At 51.4% G+C, this 19,960-nt stretch overlaps 7 protein-coding genes across 7 annotated transcripts; 3 read left to right on the top strand and 4 right to left on the bottom strand.

The window, feature by feature from the left end:
• Positions 1-1,822: 1,822 nt before the first annotated feature.
• On the bottom strand, positions 1,823-5,873 carry N7539_004606 (uncharacterized protein; the record flags this gene model as incomplete). The annotated part of the gene is made up of 5 exons (XM_056934208.1): positions 1,823-4,563; positions 4,618-4,665; positions 4,760-4,839; positions 4,915-5,714; positions 5,799-5,873. 5 exons carry the CDS (start codon positions 5,871-5,873, stop codon positions 1,823-1,825), a joined length of 3,744 nt encoding a protein of 1,247 aa, XP_056791749.1.
• Positions 5,874-6,120: 247 nt separating this feature from the next.
• On the top strand, positions 6,121-6,686 carry N7539_004607 (NADH dehydrogenase [ubiquinone] 1 alpha subcomplex subunit 1; the record flags this gene model as incomplete). The annotated part of the gene is made up of 5 exons (XM_056934209.1): positions 6,121-6,168; positions 6,223-6,315; positions 6,391-6,394; positions 6,495-6,589; positions 6,666-6,686. 5 exons carry the CDS (start codon positions 6,121-6,123, stop codon positions 6,684-6,686), a joined length of 261 nt encoding a protein of 86 aa, XP_056791750.1.
• Positions 6,687-6,849: 163 nt separating this feature from the next.
• N7539_004608 (arylamine N-acetyltransferase family protein) lies at positions 6,850-7,938 on the bottom strand (the record flags this gene model as incomplete). The annotated part of the gene is made up of 3 exons (XM_056934210.1): positions 6,850-7,356; positions 7,423-7,468; positions 7,535-7,938. 3 exons carry the CDS (start codon positions 7,936-7,938, stop codon positions 6,850-6,852), a joined length of 957 nt encoding a protein of 318 aa, XP_056791751.1.
• Positions 7,939-10,088: 2,150 nt separating this feature from the next.
• On the top strand, positions 10,089-11,075 carry N7539_004609 (uncharacterized protein; the record flags this gene model as incomplete). Its single annotated transcript, XM_056934211.1, has 1 exon — positions 10,089-11,075. One exon carries the CDS (start codon positions 10,089-10,091, stop codon positions 11,073-11,075), a length of 987 nt encoding a protein of 328 aa, XP_056791752.1.
• A 347-nt stretch (positions 11,076-11,422) lies between these two features.
• On the bottom strand, positions 11,423-12,529 carry N7539_004610 (uncharacterized protein; the record flags this gene model as incomplete). Its single annotated transcript, XM_056934212.1, has 1 exon — positions 11,423-12,529. One exon carries the CDS (start codon positions 12,527-12,529, stop codon positions 11,423-11,425), a length of 1,107 nt encoding a protein of 368 aa, XP_056791753.1.
• A 1,244-nt stretch (positions 12,530-13,773) lies between these two features.
• Positions 13,774-14,218, top strand: N7539_004611 (uncharacterized protein; the record flags this gene model as incomplete). Its single annotated transcript, XM_056934213.1, has 2 exons — positions 13,774-13,975; positions 14,112-14,218. 2 exons carry the CDS (start codon positions 13,774-13,776, stop codon positions 14,216-14,218), a joined length of 309 nt encoding a protein of 102 aa, XP_056791754.1.
• Positions 14,219-16,207: 1,989 nt separating this feature from the next.
• N7539_004612 (uncharacterized protein) lies at positions 16,208-18,298 on the bottom strand (the record flags this gene model as incomplete). Its single annotated transcript, XM_056934214.1, has 1 exon — positions 16,208-18,298. The coding sequence occupies one exon, from the start codon at positions 18,296-18,298 to the stop codon at positions 16,208-16,210; it is 2,091 nt and encodes a 696-aa protein (XP_056791755.1).
• Between the last annotated feature and the right edge of the window lie 1,662 nt (positions 18,299-19,960).

The raw sequence follows: 19,960 nt of genomic DNA on the forward strand, positions 1-19,960 counted from the left end.
TGCTGCCTCCCAAGCACAAGCAATGGATCCATCAGCATCCGTACCTGGATTTAGCCTGGATCCACAGAGCATCCATCGGGGACTATGTACATAAGCTTCAAAAACCTGACAAGGAAAAAAAAAAGAAATATCTTCTCCGAACAATTTGAAACAAGGCAAAAAGGCCGGTTCTCTGCACGGCATCTGACAGCGGCTCCTCCGACCCAAACATCTTCGCCAGCTGGAACGCTATACGATTATGCTTAAACGCATGGCCCGCGGTTTGGTCCCAAACCTGGGGGCGCTGAACGTTCCATGGATACTCAGATGGTACAGGTCGATCCCGTACCCTTAATGCCCCTGATATCTCGTCTTTATAAATCTTGGGTGTCTTTGGCTCCTCGCTAATAATGCAATGGCCAGGAGACTCTTCGTAGACGTTTCAATTCGGCAGCGACAGAATTGTCGTTTGTTGCTTCGGTATCTAACCTACTGTTCCGAGTCGGAGGCACTGGTTGCGGCGTTGCGCCGATCGCGAACCAAACTACTTGTAACAGGACGCACCTGATCTCATCTACGAAGACCTATCCACCTCTCCTCCTCACACATGCAGTAGTTCCTTTTGGTCGCTCATCTGAAATTTGTAGTACAGACCGGGCTTTGTGCTCAGCAGAGTTCCAAAGCCCGCGCTCCACTCAAAAATGCATCTTCGCAAGGAACAACCTGCCGCGGAAGGACGGGGCTCTCAATCGAGAACTTTCTCCGAAGTACCGTCCCGTCGGGTCCGCCTGCCGAGACAAAACGGTTCAATCGAAGGAACGCTATAAGTCACGGGACACTAGTAAATAGCTTTGTGCGACTGTTCCGGTTTTTCATTGTTTACCCGTGTGATTGGCAAGCTAAAGACTGGAGAGATTCAATTAAACACTTCTGCCGCTGATATAATGCGGTTCAAACTCCTCCGCTGGTAGGGCTGTCATATTTTGGGTGCGAATCGGTCCAGACTTGGAGCTCTACACATGTATGAGCATTCGAAGACGGAATGGAGAAGAGAAAGAATTTGACTCGGCGACTGCCCATTGGAGCCAGAGCTTCGATGAATTGATTCCACATTTATCGATGTGCAGGTAAATTAGGTACTAACTTACATCTAATTGCCTACCCAAGTGGGTAGAACGTCATACCTGAAGGCTAAACTCGCCCAATCTGCGGATTACAAACTACGAATTTCTGCTGTTTCCAGACACCGAAGAGCCCATTCTCAAGATCCTACTACTTTGAGACTTCTTCGAGGCAGTAGGAAACGAATAAAGACTGTAATGTAAAAATACCTTCTTCGTCGCCCAAGGTTTATCATCAATCAACGAACATCAGGTGTACTTATAATCATTGGAAGGATGCGGAGCCAGGCTCCGAGTGTTTGGCTTACAGAATAAATCGGGCAGGGCAATATGCACGTGAGAAAGATTTGCTGTGTTTCAAAGTTTGACTAGGTCAAGATCTCTCGTACATACATGCCGTGCGGCTGGGATGCCTCCCAGGGTCCGAAGCCGCCATTTGTATCGCGAGAGGCCAGCTATAACAGAGGAAAACCATCTTGCCCAGCCGCCAGGTGGGAAGAAAAAGAGAGAACACAAACATGCCCCCGATCCAGCGTGGTCTTGATGCAAAATAAATTGTCACAAAAGAACACGCCTCAAGCCAAGCAGGAAATCAAAAGACGAAACGCCGTGTCCTGATGCAATAAAACATCGCAAAGGCGAGAGGAAATCATTGGCGCCTCCAGACTCGATCATGATCATCAACAAGAGAAATGCCACTGTGGTTCGCCCGCTCGTCTGGCTCATTGGCCCATCACTACATCACCGTCCATTTCGTATTCACCGTCCAGGTCATCGTCCTCGCCTTCGGCATCGACATCTGAATCCACATCGCGTGCGGTGTCAGCCGAACTGATCTTGCTGTTGCGGCGTGCAGCAGGTTCGGGCTCGGCTGAAACCACCACTTCGACCTTTTCAATCAGCGTCTTTCGACTGACAGTTTGAGGAGACTTGACAGGCGACGCAGATTTCTTGTCCTCCGACTTTTGGGGGGACGATTGTGGCGACTTGGACTTCGATGACCTTTTTTTCTCTGGCGTTTGGGGGGAACCTGGAGGTTGTTGGATCGCGGCTTCGTTATCCCGACCCTTGCTGGACTCGGAAACGATGTGCTCGGTACCATTGATTTTAGACTCAATAGGAAGCTCATCTTGTACTTCGCCGCTGCCGTCAGTCGCCTGAACCTGCGCTATCTGGGTTGACCCGACATCGTCGAACGATCGACTGTCATCCACCACCAGGCCAAGCTCTTCCAGACTTGGATCATGTGGTCCGTCTTCCTCAATACGATCTTCCTCATCTTCGCCTCTACTATGACCATTAGCCTGGACTGGCGTGGCATCTGGCGCTGGAGATCCCAGTGCCATAGCGCTCCGACCTCGACGAGTAGTTGGGGTACTCGTATTGGGCACTAATCCAGGTAACGCTGAAGCACGGCGCGGTGTATTGCGACCACTTGTTCTTGTTGCCTGAGGTGTACGAGAGATGGTCCCTCTCAGGCTGCCATATGGACGACCGAGCTTTCTCCTCGACGCTGCAGGAACATGGATGGGAGGCCAAATCTCGAAGCGAGAAGGTGGAATGCCGGCTGCTGGGTCGGGAGGTGATGCAGGCTCTGGTGGTTCACAATCTGGTTCGTGTTGGTGGGTGCCATTTGTTTGTAAAAGCATAGCGGTTGAAGGGGGCCCGGGGATAGCCCCAAGAACATCGGTATCTTTCCCACCCGGTATCGCGTTTTCATCTGCGACGCCCCCCGTTCCCAGTTCCTCCTCGTCTTCGTCTTCATGGTCATCGCGAGGTGCGACCGCATGTAGTGGCGCTCTATCGAAATGAGACTGGTTGTTGCGGCCCATGACATACGGTGTCCAAGTAAGTGCCTCGGGATTCAGTTGAACATAGCCTTTGCTTTCCCACTTGGCGATGACTTCTTCATAGTAATCCTTGTCGAGACGGAGAGCGTACAGTTTGGTCACCGGGTCTCGCACCAAAGCACGTAGTCCCTCCAAGGCAGATACAAGGTCGTCCGCAGTCATGCCAGTGCGGTCAGAAAGGTCCGCAATGCTGACTGGCATTTTAAGGTCGCGAAGTTGATAAGACAAAATCAAACGCCAATAGTTGCGATAAGATACCAGACCCATGTCCGACAGCGGTTTTTCAGGGGATCCGCTTTTACCTTCGATGCGTGTGAGAAGGTAGGAAAAATCGATGAGTAGGTTGCCGTAGCCTTTGCGCTGATGAATAGGAAGGGTAAGAATGCAAGAAACATTATTAGCGGAGCTGGGTCGCTTTTCCTTGCTGAAGTATCCAACAAAATGACAGCCCAGGTCATCGCACTCGGTCATAACGTAGAACAAGAATGGTTCGACATCGTAGTACAACGTCTTGGAGCCAAGGAATAATTTGGCCAGCAGGCAAAGGTTTTGACAGTAAACCGGGTTTTTGCGGCCGTCCACCTCAAAGATCGAAACTGAGCCATCCCGATAAATCTCGTCGCCGGGCGGGTGCTTTGCGGGACATTTGAGCTTGTGCCGCCATGCAACATAGTCCGAATTCATGTACTTTAAACAGAACTCGCAGATGTAGAGTACTCGGTTGCGGCTGTACTCTTCTGGGTAAGGAGCCGCATACCATGTCTCTATCTCATATCCACCAAAATTGATGTATTTGATTTTCGATGGGGGCCCGGAGACTTTCTGTGAAGCTGTAGGCGTCGTTTCCCCCTTGGCTTCCTCTTCTTGGACTCTTCGCTGCCACTCCTCTTCTGCACGTTGACGAGCCTGCTCAAACTTCTCTCGGTCCGCCTGCAAAGGCAAAGTTTTGGATGTGTCAGCCTCCGGTTCGGTCAGGATACCACCGTAAGGCTTTGATTTCAATTCGTCAATCTCGCGATCATGGAAGGGTTGGTAGTAATTGTTGTAAGGTGGTGGTGGAATTGGCGCAAAATGGGCTTGCACTTCTTGCGGCACTGCTGGCAGCTGCGGCTGTTTCCTCTTCTTGCGCGAGGGTCGGCTTTGACCACTCAAGATCTTGGTCATTTTACTCTCGTCCAGACGAAAGCTCAGAATCAATTTGCCTGATTGTTTTGTCACCACTCGACAATGCTCGCGATCGACAGCGCGCGTTCGACGGGGCCGCATATGCCGAGCAGGAGATCCCGAATCGTGGACTTTCTCATCCCCAACACCATCTGCAGGGGGTGGGAAATCAGAAAGGTCATTGTGTCGTCGCCGCTTTCTTAGAATTGGGATGTGCTCTTCCGCCTCGATCGATGAGGCTTTCCTCTTCCGAAGTGACCGTGAGCTGTTCAAGAGCTCGTCACTGATGTTGTTGTCAAATATCGAATGGAAACCCTCCTCTTCATTCCCTGAGTGGGCAGGAAGTAGCTCCTTCGCTAGGTGAGTCATTTTGGGCTTGGAAGTTGTTGGTGATTCTGAGTTGTCAGGTTGGAGATTATTCTGGACGCATGAAGGACATCTCCAAGACCCTGTGCAGGTGATATTAGCAAATAGTGGGATCTCAAAACATCGCTCGTCCGTACCTTCAAGTTCATTATGAGCTTCCTGTTCCCGAGCACATTGTCGATGAGCTATTGCATAACGTAGTCAGCCGCTGACCCGGGAAACTGGGATATAAATGGAGCTTTGTCTCTCTGGGCTTAGGCCCGGTAAGTCCTGACATACAATGATCTCCGCAAACTGCACAAGTAAACCATTCCTCGAAATCCTCACTTGGATCGTGTTCCTCGTCTTGTGTGCAAAAGCTAGGCGAATTAGTTAGCATTTTGACACTCGTCGTCGGGAAGTGTATTGGGCAATTGAATATTGCCGTCACTCACATGCAAAGAGCTGCATTGGGATTCTCAATCTCGACGTCTTCATGGCCGTTGCTTTCCCCTTCCCAGTCATCGTCGGCTCCTGACTCGGACTCGCTTAATTGTGAGGCTGCGCGTCGATTTTCTTCCTCAAATGCAGGATCGACCTCGCCATCCGCAGTCTCAGATTCAACATCGCCGTTCTCTGAGCCACCTTCCGAATCATGCTCATCCGTTTCGAGATTGGGAAGCTTCACCGCGCCGACTGGTTCCGTTTCATCATTGTCCCCGCCATTTTGCTGTCCGTAGCGATTCCTGGGGCTCGGTATTTCACCATGTACTACCGCATCAACGTTTTCCTCCGCGACTTCGCCCGAGAATGCTTGATGAACTGCGTGCTGTAATTGCTGGTCCATATCGTATAGATCTGTTTCTTCCTCTCCCTCGGCGTCTATGTCACTGTCTGCTTGATCGGCAGGAGGGTCCAGCTTATCCGGGTCATCGATCGCTGGCGGCACCGGCGCCGCCATACTGGGTGTTGCGACAGTCGCCAGCTCTTCCTCGCAGTCAAACTCTAGGGTGGATGCGCTGGGGCGATCGAGGGTCTTTGTTTGAGGACGAAGGCCGGGCGGGATTAAGCTAAGAGTCTCGCTCCGCTCGTGTTGATGATGCTCCGACAGCACATGGGGGTTCGTTGCAAGCTCCAAACGTTTCTTCGCTGACGAAAAATTCGGGCGCGTCTTGGGGGATTCAAGCTTGAGATTAAAGGCGGGAGGCGCAGGTTGAGCGCAGCTAAGGATCCAGGTCGAAGGTGGATTGATGATCTCGCGAAGTTGGCGAGTGGAAATGTGTCGCAAGAGGCGTCAAAATGAGAGCGGGCACCAGACAAATATGCCTGTGACTTATACCATAAACAAACGACGCGTTTGCAACGGATACTCAGGCACTTGTAGTAGCGGGATTCTCTCGCCATCAAGCCGCATTGCGCTGCCCCCTTTGGCACTTAGAATGTCCGACGTCGCGGGCGGCTGAGTCAGGCGCACTAACCCGATTAAGGTCGCGCAGACCTCGCCTTGAACACCTCCGCCCAGTGACTGGCTCCCCTCCACCTTCAACTTCTCCGCGAATTGATACCTGCTACGCGGTGACAAGTCCAGTCCTGTTCTTGACTGACAATTGTCGTTGCTCTTTCTTTCTCGTCCATACCACAAACCTGCGCCGTCAGTCAAGATGGGTGTTCCCTTCGAGGCCCTCCTTCCTTATGCGATCATCACCGGCGTGCGTCTGGCCTGCTTGATTCCCTCCGAGCTTTAAACTAATGAGCCATTGCAGATGTTCGGCGTCACTGGCGCCGGCCTGTACGTTGTGAAGCGCTTTGCCAATGACGGCAAGAAGCCTCGCTGGAACCGAGACCTCTGGGACAGGGTAAGTGGCTTCTCCATCCGTGGGCTCCGGTCGGGAATTTACAATACTCGGACAAATTGACTAACCTTTGTACAGCAAAGTAAGTAACATCCGGCGGAAGCTAGAAGGAAATGGGGAAGGGATAACGAGCATTTGGCGAAGTCATGGTCGGGCGCGGCTGACCCATCTGTTGTCCATAGTGATGGAGCGCGACCTGCGCATTACTGGTTCTTTGCGTGGGCAATCCAGCAACCACCAGGCACCTCCCGGGTTCGACGTCAGCAAGCCGTGGAAGGTGAGTATCCCTAGAGGAAGAGAGATGCGGCGTCGGAGCCCATATATTTCACAGACTCCTAACATCAATGGTCCAGGTCGAGAAACGGATTTTCTAAATCAAAAATTGCAATGTTCAATCCCTTATGCCTGCGCCCTCAATTTGTTCCTCGATACATACCTTCTGCCGCTATATCTTTTTAGAATCAACTGCTGTACCATACCATTGAGCTGCACATCTATTCACCCCATCTCTCTGGTAGTGCTTGACGTCAAAACAAGCTATTTCAATTCGGACACAAAGCCCCGAATGCCTTCGATTTCGTGTTTCCGAAGGTGGACACCGAAATATTTGGCAAGGGCATGCACTCGGTCTTGTTCGTTTTCCAGAACTTGCAAAGTCTGTGTTTCACCCCCGATCCGCTTCTTGGCTTCTTTGCCCGAGATGATACATTGACCGATGATCTCTTTGCTCGCGGGATCCATGATCATGCGGACGCAGACAAATTGGTGTGTGAACCAACTTGTACGTCTTTGGCTCACGGAGAAATTCATCGCTTCAAAGTCTTGTGGCAAGAATTCAACCTCGGAGAAACAAATCCCAGGAAGCCATGGACTCTCGGGGTTCTTTCTCGTCTGATAAATCCAGATCTTTTGCGACTTGTCGATAAATTCGATTGGAGTCTCCTTCACAAGCCGCATCTCCGAGGGAGCAATGCAAGTAGCTGTAGCGCCTTCTTGAAGTGGTAGTGGTGCTGTGGCGCAGTTGATGCCAAACCCGACATCCACCTATATCGTACTCGTTAACGAATCTCCGAGCACTTTTAATTTCAGACATGGAATGGCAAGGCTCACCATATATCTAGCGTCGTCGATGATAACAATCAAGATCATGTGACCCCTTCAAAAATACTCCGAATATCAGAAAAAGATGCATCGGCGGTTCTTCAGGCTCGAATTTACTTACAAGGAGGCAAAAAGTCCAGTATCAATTCCGCTCGATGTGGCCGGGCTCACCCTGCCGCCAGTAGCATAGACATGGTATCCCAGTGATCGCAGCACGGTGAAGAAGAGACCTGTGCTCTCCATGCAATACCCATCCAGGCGGCGCTCTACCATCTTCTCGTAGAGACTGTCTGGATGCAGCGAGATCGTGTGATGCTGCGAATAGTGGAGGCTCGAGTTACCCCACGGAATCGTCGCAAGATGGAGCTTTTGTAGCTCTGACAGGATCTCGAGCGGATAATTCTGAATTCGCGCGCGAGCTTCTTCAACCAGATTTGGCATTGACTTGTCAGCCGGCGAATAGGCGATGCGTTCGAGATACGCCTCTAGTTGCGCGTCCGTGTACTTGGCGCGCTCTGGGGCCATGGCGAAGATGAATTGATGAAGCGTGTACTTTCTTGATGCGAGCAATAGATGCTACGGTAGCTGGACTGTGTGTTACCGACAGGGTCCAGTTCGCCTTGTACTATGTACAGTTGATCGAGGATGCCTGCAGATGACCTGACCAGGCTAACACTGCAAGTGCAAAGTGCAGACCCGGTTTAAAGCAATAAATACATTGATGAGTGACGACCAATTCCCTGCTGTATCCGCATCTCCACAGTATCCACATGGGAAGTTGTCGGCTCGGTCGTCCCGGTCTGGTTTACCGAAGTCCTTGGCGTTCCTCGGTATATGACATTAAACGAAAGCCTCCGTGGACTCGTGGACTCGTGGAGTCTTTACGACGGTCCGTCCTGTAGGTGCTATTGACATATTGCGTGAAGGATACACACCGAGTATGCGTTTGGCTTATTTAGGCGTACAGTGACTGATAGACTCGGCCCTGGCGAGAATGTCACTTATGTATTGATATCGCGCTGATCGATTCCTTGGAAGTGTCAGTCTGCCCAGATGATTGTCTCCACCACTACATGCAAACACGCCTCGATGATCAAAGCCCAAATTGCTCCAAGTTGGCCAGTAGCAAAGCCTTCAAGTCAAGTCCTGGCAGAGTAGAAATGAGTGACATGCGCAGCATCTCACCCAAGATATCATCCTTCCATCTATCATGATGGGCTGCACGACTAGTCAGATGAAATGTCGGACCTACCTAGGTAGGGGAAGCGTTTGATTGATCAACATATTTATCGACCAGCTCACGTTGGTCTTTGAGACTGAATATTCCAGATCAGTGGCCCCCATTGAGCTCGAAGTAGGCGGAAACTGGAGGGCTCTCCAACTCATGCAGCCCAGTTGTATGTAACCTCAAGCGGGAAGGTCGAAGTTGATCAGGTTACCAACGATGGCTGGACCGTTCAGTCAGAGGATCGTCTCCGTAGTCTTACCTATCACCAGAACAGTCTTTTCAATTCCACGGCCTTTTCAAAGTCGGCCCGTTTCCTTCTATATTCTTGTGAGAAAACGTTTGCTTTCAAGTGCTTCCAATTTCAATCTATCGGCTGCCGCCACGGAGCTCAGGTATGGAATGAAGCTGCCCTCATTGTATAGCCCAGTGGACATGGCTCCTACCGTCCATCTTTTTGAACACTCGTCAATACCTCGTTACTTCTACTATGCATCACTGTCCGACTCACCATACCTGACAGCCTCTTGGCGGACGACCATTCGCTGGTATGTGGTCGAGTCCAGCATATGACAATGCATATTTTATTCCATTTGTAGTAGATAAATTGAACAGCGCTCAGAGGTCTTCCGAGAAATGAGCATGTGCATTTCGTCAGTGCGCCAATCTGAAGAAGTCAGTAATTCATTTTAGCGAGGTTAGGTTAGATGCACCCAAGCTACCGTGGTACCTCAATAGGAAGAGCTTTTCAAGACGGGACGTTTCCCCAAATGACAGATCAGTTTGGGATTGTCATTCTTGGGATTGCTTTTTACTGTTGTTGAGCTGGGTAGGACCCAAATAACATTTTCGGTTCTGACTGTCAATAGCAGCTTAGCTTGAGTCCATAGCTTGTTGATTGAATAGTTCAAGATCCTAGAATTCAGGGAAGGCTATTTACATTTGCATGATCAAGATGGCCAGTCAATTCTGTGTCTTTATCTTTCTGTATTGAACATGACGAGGTCAGCCTTTGCTCTTGTACGCTCCAAGCGCATGTCATCAATATGTAGCTTTGGCACAACGTTTGCCGACAGCGACGGTAGTCGGACTCAAAACACCTTTCATCTCAGCTTCTACCTAGATCACCAATCGTTTGAGCAGGACAAAACTTGCTATAATGCGAAAGGTTGGGTCTGAGGATCTTCTAGGGTATGTAATACTTTTGACAATACCACTCCGAGGATCAGACCAGGTAAGGTAAAGTAGGGCTTGACCCCGCATGAAAGAGCATGATATCTCCCTCTTTCACACAATCTTTCTTCACTCCATTTCTTCTCTCGCCATTCTCGACCAGTGACACAGAGCCTACATCGAAGCTTCTGAAGGCAAGCGTGATGTTCAGTGAATAGCTTCTAGCCTCAAGTCTTTGGAAACGACAAAGTCGAGGACCATCTGTTCATCACCCATCATGGCAGGACACGTCAAGAAGGAAGAGGCTACACCCCAGCAGAACTCTACCCTGATCCTTCAAGGAGAAGCCAACTTCTCATCATGGCTCCATTCTCTCCTCTGCCACATCAGTCCGGCAAAGTTGAAGATCCTGATGGAAGATGAGCCACGGCATGATATGTTCCCGTACGATCCTCCCCTCCACCACACCTTGCAAGACACCGATTCCATTGCGCACGATCCAATACTGTCGAGACAAAATACTACGAAGCCAGTCGCCAGTCTGATCCACATGCTCGATGAAACAAGATCCAAAGAACGAGAAGAAGCCTTCTCGGCCCTTTGGGCTACACTCGGCGACGAGGCCAAAGACCTCATACGAAACACCAGCAGCCCTTGCAGGGCATTTACGAAGCTCCATTTGTTTTACAGTAAGCCGAGGCACTTTTCCGTCGCCGCTCGGTGGGCAGCATGGACCAGCGTACATTATACAGCCGGTCTCTCTCCTGGCGAATTTCTTCGGTGCTTCGGAAAGAATCTTCGAGAGCTGGAAGATATCAACGGAGAGATTGATGCCAAGATAGTATTTGCACAATTTATGCGCGCTGTCGCAAATAATGGTCCTATCTCGGATTTCCTCATTCGGATGGAGATCGACCTGGATGATCCAAAATTGATGGAGCAGGTGTGTTCCGCTTTTGTGCGACAAGCCATGAAGGTGTCTCCTTCTTGGGCTCCTCCAGCCAAGCCCAAGTTTTGTTACCGGGGCGGAGGGAAGAAGGGACCTAGAGAAGGGTCAGTATACTGCCCGTTTCATAAGCGCATGGTGACCCATTCCCCCTCGGAATGTCGACTCGGCCAGAGAAGTGCACATGGATCGGCGAATGACACTGTGCAAGCCCGTGGACGACAAAGCAATCGTTTGTGTCGTAAGAGACCTCGAGGGGAATCTTTTGCACCCTCTCAGGGCTCCAACTTCAAAAATCACACAAGCAAGCGCAAGTGATCATGAGCTGGTCTTTACAAAGGGCACTCGGCAAGGCTCACTAGATTGTGGTCCGGAGCCGCTACTGTTAGCCTCGGCACTAGGTGGACAAGACAGCCGAGCTTTGATTAATCGACTTATTCGTTCAACTTGATTCATGAGGTTTTATCGATTCCGTTATGGTAAAGCTTTATCATTATTTACAATGAAAGTTTCGTCAAGTTTCCCAATCATTTCCTAACAAGGATGTCCAAAGCAAGGTTGAGTTTCAAATTCCTCGCGCAACACAGCACAGTAGGACGACAAAGACCACGCACATGTTGGAAGTTGACTCAAAGTAGGGAAGAAGAAAAAAAAAGTCCATTCCATCACTCGTCACCACTATCACTCAGGCTGTCACGGCGGCGGCGATGGTGGCCATCGCGACGGTACCCTTTAGTCAATCCCGGGATCGGATGATGATAGCTCCTGGTACCGTGCGAGTCCTCAGTATCAACATTAGAGTACTGATATTCCGAACGGGAACCGGCAGAGGAAAAGTCCAAGGGCTCAGTGTATCCCGGTGCGGCAGAACGACGGTCCTTCTTCTTGGGACTGCTCGTGCGGGACGAAGGGACGGAAGAGCGAACGGTGCTCTGGCGACGCTCGCGGTGGTCATGACGACGAGTGTGGCGTCGGGAAGATGGTGCACGAAGATGGTGTTCCTCGGTAGTTTGACTGAGCACGTCCTCACTGCCCGCAGTGAAAGAGAAGCCCGAGGGGTCACGTCGACGTGAGCGTTGGGGTTGTTCGTATGCGTAGTCGTGGACTTCGCTCATGTCGCTTCGGTTGTAGTGGGTAGGTGGAGCGGAGGAATCGTAATCACTGCCATGATAGGTGCCATCGGCTTCACGATTCATGCCACCAATGCGCGCGGGTTTCTCTTCGCGATAAGCGCGCATGTCGTCGTCTGCCTCGCCCTCCCACCGCTCTTCCTTGTTGCGACGGAGGAGCTTCTCGCGGAAATTGCGCTTCTTTCTTGGCTTCTCCTCACTGATTGTTGTGGCGGTCTCGGTGTAAGTCGCGGTCTCGTCGGCATAAGTGTATCCGTCGTCGCTGTAGCCTAGAACACTGTCGTTGCCCAGTTTGGTACTCTTGGTGGCGTTACTCAGCGTCCTGCCATCGGGACCCTTTCGTCGAAGTACAGTCGATTTGTAATCCTCCCAATCACCCTTGCGCCACACGAACCCGCCATTCTTGGCCCAGAAGAAGAACCAGATTCCACCGAGAACGAATGCTGCCCCAATAAGCGCGAAAAGGGCCATCAGCCCTTGCATCTTGATGCTCTTGGGGTCAATGGTGCCTTGTCCATATTGAATCTTGTTTGGATCTTGCTTTGATGAGCCATCTCGACGGGCCAAGTGGTTGAAGGCGAGAGAGGCCAAGCTGTGGGCCAGACCATTAGATGCCTCTGCGTTCTGTTGTACGGGCGCCATGTCGGACGATGCACGTGGCCTAAAGCACACGGTGCCAGACGAAAACTCTGTCAAAGAATGTCAGACTTGGATCGTCACATTCCTGAATGCTTCAAGAGAGAAGTGGAGTCATTCTTACCTTGACCTCAGCGCCCGAGTAGGGTGCACACTTTCCGTGAAGTGACAGCCTAGTCTTGATGTGTGGGGATGAAATATGGATTGCGGTAGTGGGTAGGCCCTGGTATGGAAGTGATTCTGTCAGGTTCGAGGCTATTCACTGAAATGGGTATCAACCTGGGTTATGTGAAGTCGTGTGCTTGAGTGACGAACAAGTTGATCGATAAATGCAGGAGGCTGGAGGAGGCTGGGGTACAGGGTACATTGAGTGTTTACCTTTGAATGTTGGTGGGGAAACCACCTTGGGCCGTGCTCCATATCATCCTCAGGCACCAACCTCTTCATTCTTGTCACGTGACCAATCACTGCTGACTTTCAAACAGACGCCGGCCTGGAAGGATGAATCTATAATTTAGGCAAGAAAATCATTGGGATCTTGTTACAAAAGTTTCTGATTACCTGAGTGTGACTGAGACTACTGCATAGCTGAATTAGAGCCCGACGGCTTTGTTATGCAAGTTTCTCCCCAGAAGCATGATTTGCCCTCCCCCTCCCAGCGGATCCAGTCTAAGATAAGAGACTAAGACAAAAGTGGACTATCTCGGATGTTTAACATTTGAGTTAAATCACACGACGGTACATAGATACCCAAGAAATGCTGTAGCATGGATCATTCCATAATGCATATTGCTTACGAGGAATAGTACTGGTTTCATTGTGTGGCGCCGTCACTTTGATCAATTTCTCTCTGAAAGCAGACTGGCAGACCAAGATTGTTCCAACGGTGTCGAGATCAACATCACGTCATTACGCCATCAGCGGTCCCTTTGCAATCTCACAGCGGCAGACCCCAGAAACAGGGAACCTGAGCCACCCATTTAGGTATGGCTGTGCTAGAGTTTATATATGTCCAGGAAAGTGTATGGTCGCATAAAGACAAAGTATCAGTGTAGTGTTTTTCAATCCCGCATCACATACACAATCACCTCACTTGACCTGGGCTGCTCGGCTCAACACCATCATCCCGCCATCTTTCAACCACTTCCAACCTATCTTTCATCTTTAGAAGCTCCAACCCCGGCTACCAATCCCACTCTCCTTTTGAACTTCAATCCAACCTCACAACCCGCAAGTCACAAGTCACCAACATGTCATCCATCCTCGGCTCAATCAAAGACCTCATCACCTCGGTCTTCGAGGTGATCTTCTCCGTCTTCCACGGCGCCTTCGATCTAGTTTCCAACTTCGTCGCCGGCCTGTTCCAGACTATCATCGGCTTCTTCCACATGGCTCTCTCGACCGTAGGAAATGTCTTTGAAACCGCGGGCGACGTGGGTAAATTCGTTGCAAGTACGTTTCCCAACAACCTGATCTCCAGGTCATTCTTTCAAATCCACGGGTCCCGCGGCCTGTCACACGGGACGGGGTGATTACACTGATTTCGGAGATTGCTGTGGCTGCTACGGTTGTCTGATATTATATGTAGGCAACGTCGTGGTGATTGCGCTCATAGCCGCTGGCGTCTTCGGGTACCTGCAATATCAGGCACGTCAGGGCCGTCCCGTCAAAGTCGGGGACAAAAAGTTGAACTAGAGTCGGCTTCGATCACCGGGTCAGATAGGTTAAACACCTGACATGGCGATAGGGTATGGTGAGAAAGGGGATTAGCTTAACAACACGACTTGCTTTTAATGACTTGAATGATGGTACAGGCTTTTTGCGTCCCCGAGCGGGAAATAATCGCTTTTTTTGTACTAGTCCAGATTAAGGATTATGATATTCGATATTGATACCTACCTGATTTCCACCGTCAAGTTTTGAATTCATATCTACCTAACTTCTTTGCTCTAATCGCAAGTTCCCCGGGCTCTATCTCACTTGCCCCTGTTCTGTATCTATGGATCTAATGAATGTATCCAGGTAGGCTAGTATATATGTTCAAATTCGTCATAACCCCGGCGCATGATCTGCCGTACACTTGAAGAGCAGGAGATGTGCACGTTTCGGTCTGCAAGAAGGTTCAGATACAGCTGGTTGACGTGAGCTGTCCGATAGGTCAGGTAGATGCTGCCGAGAGCTCGAGAACTAAATTACATGGCATGCTTGCCCTTGGAAACAAAAATAGGATCGGTGCCATGGTGATTCTAGACCCTCAAAGGGACATCTTGAATGAAACCCCTAAAGGTCTTCTCTCTACCTGTGTGAGAGTCGCTCGTCGATGGAACCTACGGTGCGTGGGGTGTGGGAGAACTTTCATGACAGGACCAATGCACCCAGCGGGCCACCGAACCATTTGATCTCGCAACATGGGCAAAGCTGAAACTCCGACTCATTCCACGTGGAGACGTACATGTTGATGAACCAATGATGGCTCACACATAAGAGAAGAGACAACACAGGTTGTATACTGTAATATCAAGAAATTTAAATAGACCGGGAAGTTGGGAAGACAGCCCTTGCGCGAACAAGACCATCAAGCCAAACACAAAGATTATGTAGAGAGAAGATCTCCATCGAAAGCAACAAAGCGCAAACCACCGTATCATCGTTCATGCAGAGGATATATTGTTGGAGCAAAAGAAGAAGGATCAAAAGACATGAGATGACAACAAAGAGAAAAGGGGATATACATCAACGCTGGCAAATTCCTTGTACCAAGGTAACGCAGGGCAACACAACGCATCAATGCATCACATGAATCGAACTTTGTCATCGTAGGTCATTAGAAATCGTACAATCATATCACCGCAACGAGCATCAACTTGGGCCAGACTCGTGGGAAACAAACATCTTCCTGCATGGGCCCTCGGAGTTTGTCACCGGACTTGCTTCCACTCACAAGGCCTAGATTGGGGCCACAAATCATACCCTCATGTCTCATCTCCTGCATCCTGCCAGATCCCCATCGAGAACTCAATCAAGATCAGATCTGGTGCAGGAGAAGCAGATATTAAGCTCAGGAAAGATGTGTTTGTTTTGCCCAATCCCTGGCCAGCTGTGGGAGCCAGTCCTTTTCAACTCTTCGCCCATGAACTTCTTGTTCTCCACAGAATATCCCACTCTCCTCGCTTTCGAGAACTGAAGATCGGTAGCAGTTGCACAGGAGACTCCCCAAGAAGGACCTCGGTCCATGCTGTAACTTGCAGCAAGGACCTTGGCGTCTCCTCCGACCGTAGCCGGAGGCGCAAAATAACCGACCGAATCGTCCAAATCACTTTTTTCCAGACCTGACTGCCCTTGAGCGAAAGAAAGAGAAAAGGAAAAGCGACATGAACTGAAACGAAAGATATGAAAAATAAAGGACATCAGAAACAGAAAGAGGAAGATCAACATCAAAATCATCATCATAAATACCCAAACCAATTCCGAGAAGCAAACCACTTCCGAGATACAATTTATCCCGACCAACTTTTGGGTAATCACAATTCCAAAGAAAGAGATTGGAAGAAAAAAGAGGAAAAAATAAACCAAAGAACTTCGAGGAGCCTTGACCCTGGAGAACGTGTGGAAAGACGAAGAAGCAGAGAACACCATAGATATCATCGCGCGTCGTAAAAAGGGAAGACTGATCCGTGTTTTGAATCATCGAGCAAATCGGCGACTTTCGCCATACGTCGATTGGCTCAAGCGACGGCTTGCCTTTTCGGAGCGACGATCATCACGTGGACGTCGTGGGACTTCAGTTGGCTCACGACGCGCTGAACGGCCTGTTTGGTCAGAATAAGAAGATCCAGTGCCATGATATTGTTTCGGTCGTCGTTCGCCGGCGATGGACAATTGCACACGACCAGTGTCGCCAGCTTGAATCTTGATGTTCTTTCCTGCAACAGACTCTTCGGTGAACCCAATGGTCAATCCATTGACCAGAAGATTCATGTTCTTGCCATCTCCGTTCCCACTACCACTTCCACGGCTGCTGTTGGATCCACTCTTCTGACTGGCATTGTCACTTCCGGCACCAATGGCCTTTTTCGTTAACAGGGCTTCGGATGAGGCAGGCATGGTCTTTGTTCGGCCAGACTGTTGCGCCTGGTAACGTTCAACCTCCCTTTCACGACGTTCGAGTCCGTCGACTGGGACTGGGATATGATCCTCAACTTCTTCTTCGTCTTCTTCTTCCTCCTCCTCCTCCTCATCTTCCTCCTCCTCTTCAGAGTAGTACTGTTCTCGACGACGGCGACGAGAGCTTGCCACAGCCACTTGGGCGCCGCGAGCACTGTCGTAGTAGGATGTCGGCCGTCGGCTTTCTCGAAGACTATTGTATCGAAGTTGAGGCAACCTGGTGTCTCGGGAGGCCCGTCGACTAGGCTCAGGCAAGGCTGCAACCATCTCACGCATGTCCATCGACGCACGCGATTGGCGACGTGGCGCCGGTGGTGCTACTTGAGTGGTATGAGCTTTGCGTGGGAGCTCTGGTCGCTCGGGCCGCCTTGCTTGATGGACCTGAGCCTTGTGCTTGAGATGCGAGGGAGGCGGGGGTGGCGGTGGAGGCATCTTATATCTGTCATCGTCGCGATGGGGCTTGGGGACGCGGCCTCGAGGATCGTCGTACTGAGGTTCACGAAGGTTTTCCCATGGTATATCCCTCGAGCGGCGTTCACGGGGAGCATTCCTTTGGTTGGGCTCTGGGAAGTAAGAATCCTCTTGCTCATCGAACCACGGCGGAAAGATGTCATGGTCCACCTGCGGCGGTCCTCCATAAATCGAGGATGAACGACGAGGACGAGACTGAGTTGGGGGGCGTTCTCGAGTACGAGAGCGGGATCGCTCAGGCGGGTAATCAGACGGGTGTCCGTATTCAGAGCCGCCGTAATATGACCCTGCATATGGTGACGAGGCGTATGGGTGGACGTAGGCGGTGGAGGAGGCGGCGGCGGCGGCGGCGGCGGGATGTCCATGTTCATAATACGAGCCCTGATGATGAGGGAGATACCCAGGCGCAGGGCTATGTGCCATCATTCCGGCATGCATGCTTGCGGGCCGGCCTTGATGATACATCTGGTAGGAGTTTGATCGGTTCGATCGGCCTACCGGGCGATGAACCTCCTCGATGGCGTGAGGGTAACGATGATACTCGGCCGGTGGGTAATCTGGCACCGGCGGGTGAGCAAAATAAGGGGCGGCAAAGTCCATCCCGAACTGGCGCTCCACGGGGGTGGAGGGTTGTTGCTGGTGATAACGGACGGAATCCTCGTAGTATCGTTCTGGAGGGGGGTAATGTTCAGCGATCTGAGCGGACTCCCGGGTGCGGTGAGGTCTGGAGGACTGTTGCACGTGAGCATGATGATGGGATGGAATCCCAGTCGGCTGGTCGACGTGCTCGGGTCGAAGACGTTCTCGCTCCTTGTCCTTTCGAGGCCGTCGACTGGAACTAGTGCGGACGAGGTCGTTGCGGTGCTTGGGCATGTCCAGCTTATGAGGGCCGGGGGGACTTCTCTCGCCCAACGGGCCGGATTGGGTGCTGGTGCCGGTGGCGGCGGTACGACTAGAATAGCCTGAGTCACTGGCGCCGTCGATCAGCGGCTCCGCTGGGAATCTCTGAGCCAACCTGGAGGAAATTTTGATAGCCGAATTGGCTGTCGCGTTGGCTGAATGCCGACTGTCGGGTACGATGCCGCCTTCCTCGTCCCAGTCCTCGACATAGGCCGCTTGAGGGATCCTGCCTCCGGGCATCGCTCTCCGGCACGATTCGATGACGACGGATCTGACCGGGCCCCAACGTCAGTCCATTAGTTCCAGGGGTGATGGCTGTATGAGGGAGGCAGGGGATAAGTGGGGGGAGGGAGGGCTTGGGTGAGGTTCGGTGACGACCAAGCCTGCGCCCGATTTGATGGCAAGCGGTGCGTCAAGCACTCCACCTGGGCAGCAGTGGACGGGTATCAGAAAGGATTGGGAAGACTTACAGCGGAAGAACCAGATCCCCTTGACTTTTTTTTTTCCCCTCTCGAACAAGATCGATCGCAGTCCCCTCTTTCAGGATGAGTCAGTGCTGGAGAATCGATCGGGCAGGTATTTTGGTGTATCGGGCGGGTGTTCCTGGCCTAAGCCCACTTTGCATGAAGGTATGGAGACGAATGTCCGGTATATCACAACGCACGAGGCGTATGGCTGGATCTCCAGCGTCAGTGCGACTCTTGGATGCGACGAACAGGCAACTGGCTTCCCCAGACACGAGATGGCCGTGGGAATCCGAGTGGTATAGCTCGGTGGTGTGAATTGCTTGATTGCGCCGTCTCTCGCGAGAGATCGTATACCCACCCACACACACACACAACCTTTGCTCGTGGTCTGCCTCTTGTCTCTTCTCTTCTGACACGAGGACCCCGTACACGCACTCTCTTACACTCACACACGCACTCCTCGGGCTTCCTTCTCTTCTCTTCTCTCTCGCGCTCTCTCCTTCTCTCCACCTCTCTCTCTCTCTCTCTCTCTCTCTCTCTCTCTCTCTCTGCCTCTGTCTCTCAACGTCCCCTATCCCGGTCTCTATCAAATGCGATGACCGACGGTGCACCCCGCCAATCGCGAGGGCGATGGCAGGTGGTTGGGCGTGATCCGAATCTGTCAGCGGGCAGCGGAGGCGAGGTGGTAGTTTCCAAATCGCAATAATGTCTCCATCTGAGAGCCGGCTGAGCAGGTTGGGTATAGAAACGAAAGTGCGCCGCGGAAAAAAAAAGATGATCGGGCGGCAAAGCGTCAGGCGTGGGTCCGAACGATGACAGCAGACAAGCAAGGAGGGAGAGGGGGGGGGGAGAAGAATGAGAAAGGGAAAGACAGCCAGCAAAGGACCGTAGCGCCGTGCGCCGGTGGACGATGAGTGGTGGAGTGCCGACTGCAGCTGCAGGACTTTCTCGAAAGTCGTCGACGATGGCTGCGTCTTGGGACCTTTTTGGGCACTGGTGTCTTTTTGAGGTGGTTGGAGACTGTGGATGTGCCTGACCTTTGGGTACCCAGCGGGTGTCAAGTGGAAGAGGAAGTGGGGGGGGGGCAAAGAGAACCTGACGGGAAGAAGAGTCTTGGAGTGGAGGGAATTGAACGTGTGGATTCGGGCGAAGAGATTCTGGAGTGGACGGTGGGGTTCGTTTGGGTCTTTTGGGGAAGGGATGGTTTGGGTAGAGACCAGTAGTTAAAATCTCGGGAAGAGTGGAGTCGGATGGGCAGCGATCCCAGGTATGCGAGTCCCAAAGAGGGAAGGAAAAAGGAAAAGGGACTTATGTTGCAGAAGGAGGGGAGGGAAGTGGTAGATAAGCAGTCGACCATCTGCAGATGGGAGCTTGAGGCCTGGGAGAAGATGATGAAGCGGGAGAGGATGAGTCTTGCGAAGCAACCAGACGGGAT

The sequence above is a fragment of the Penicillium diatomitis genome, assembly GCF_028827545.1.
Source record: "Penicillium diatomitis strain IBT 30728 chromosome Unknown utg000004l_segment0_segment0, whole genome shotgun sequence".
Lineage (NCBI taxonomy): Eukaryota > Fungi > Ascomycota > Eurotiomycetes > Eurotiales > Aspergillaceae > Penicillium > Penicillium diatomitis.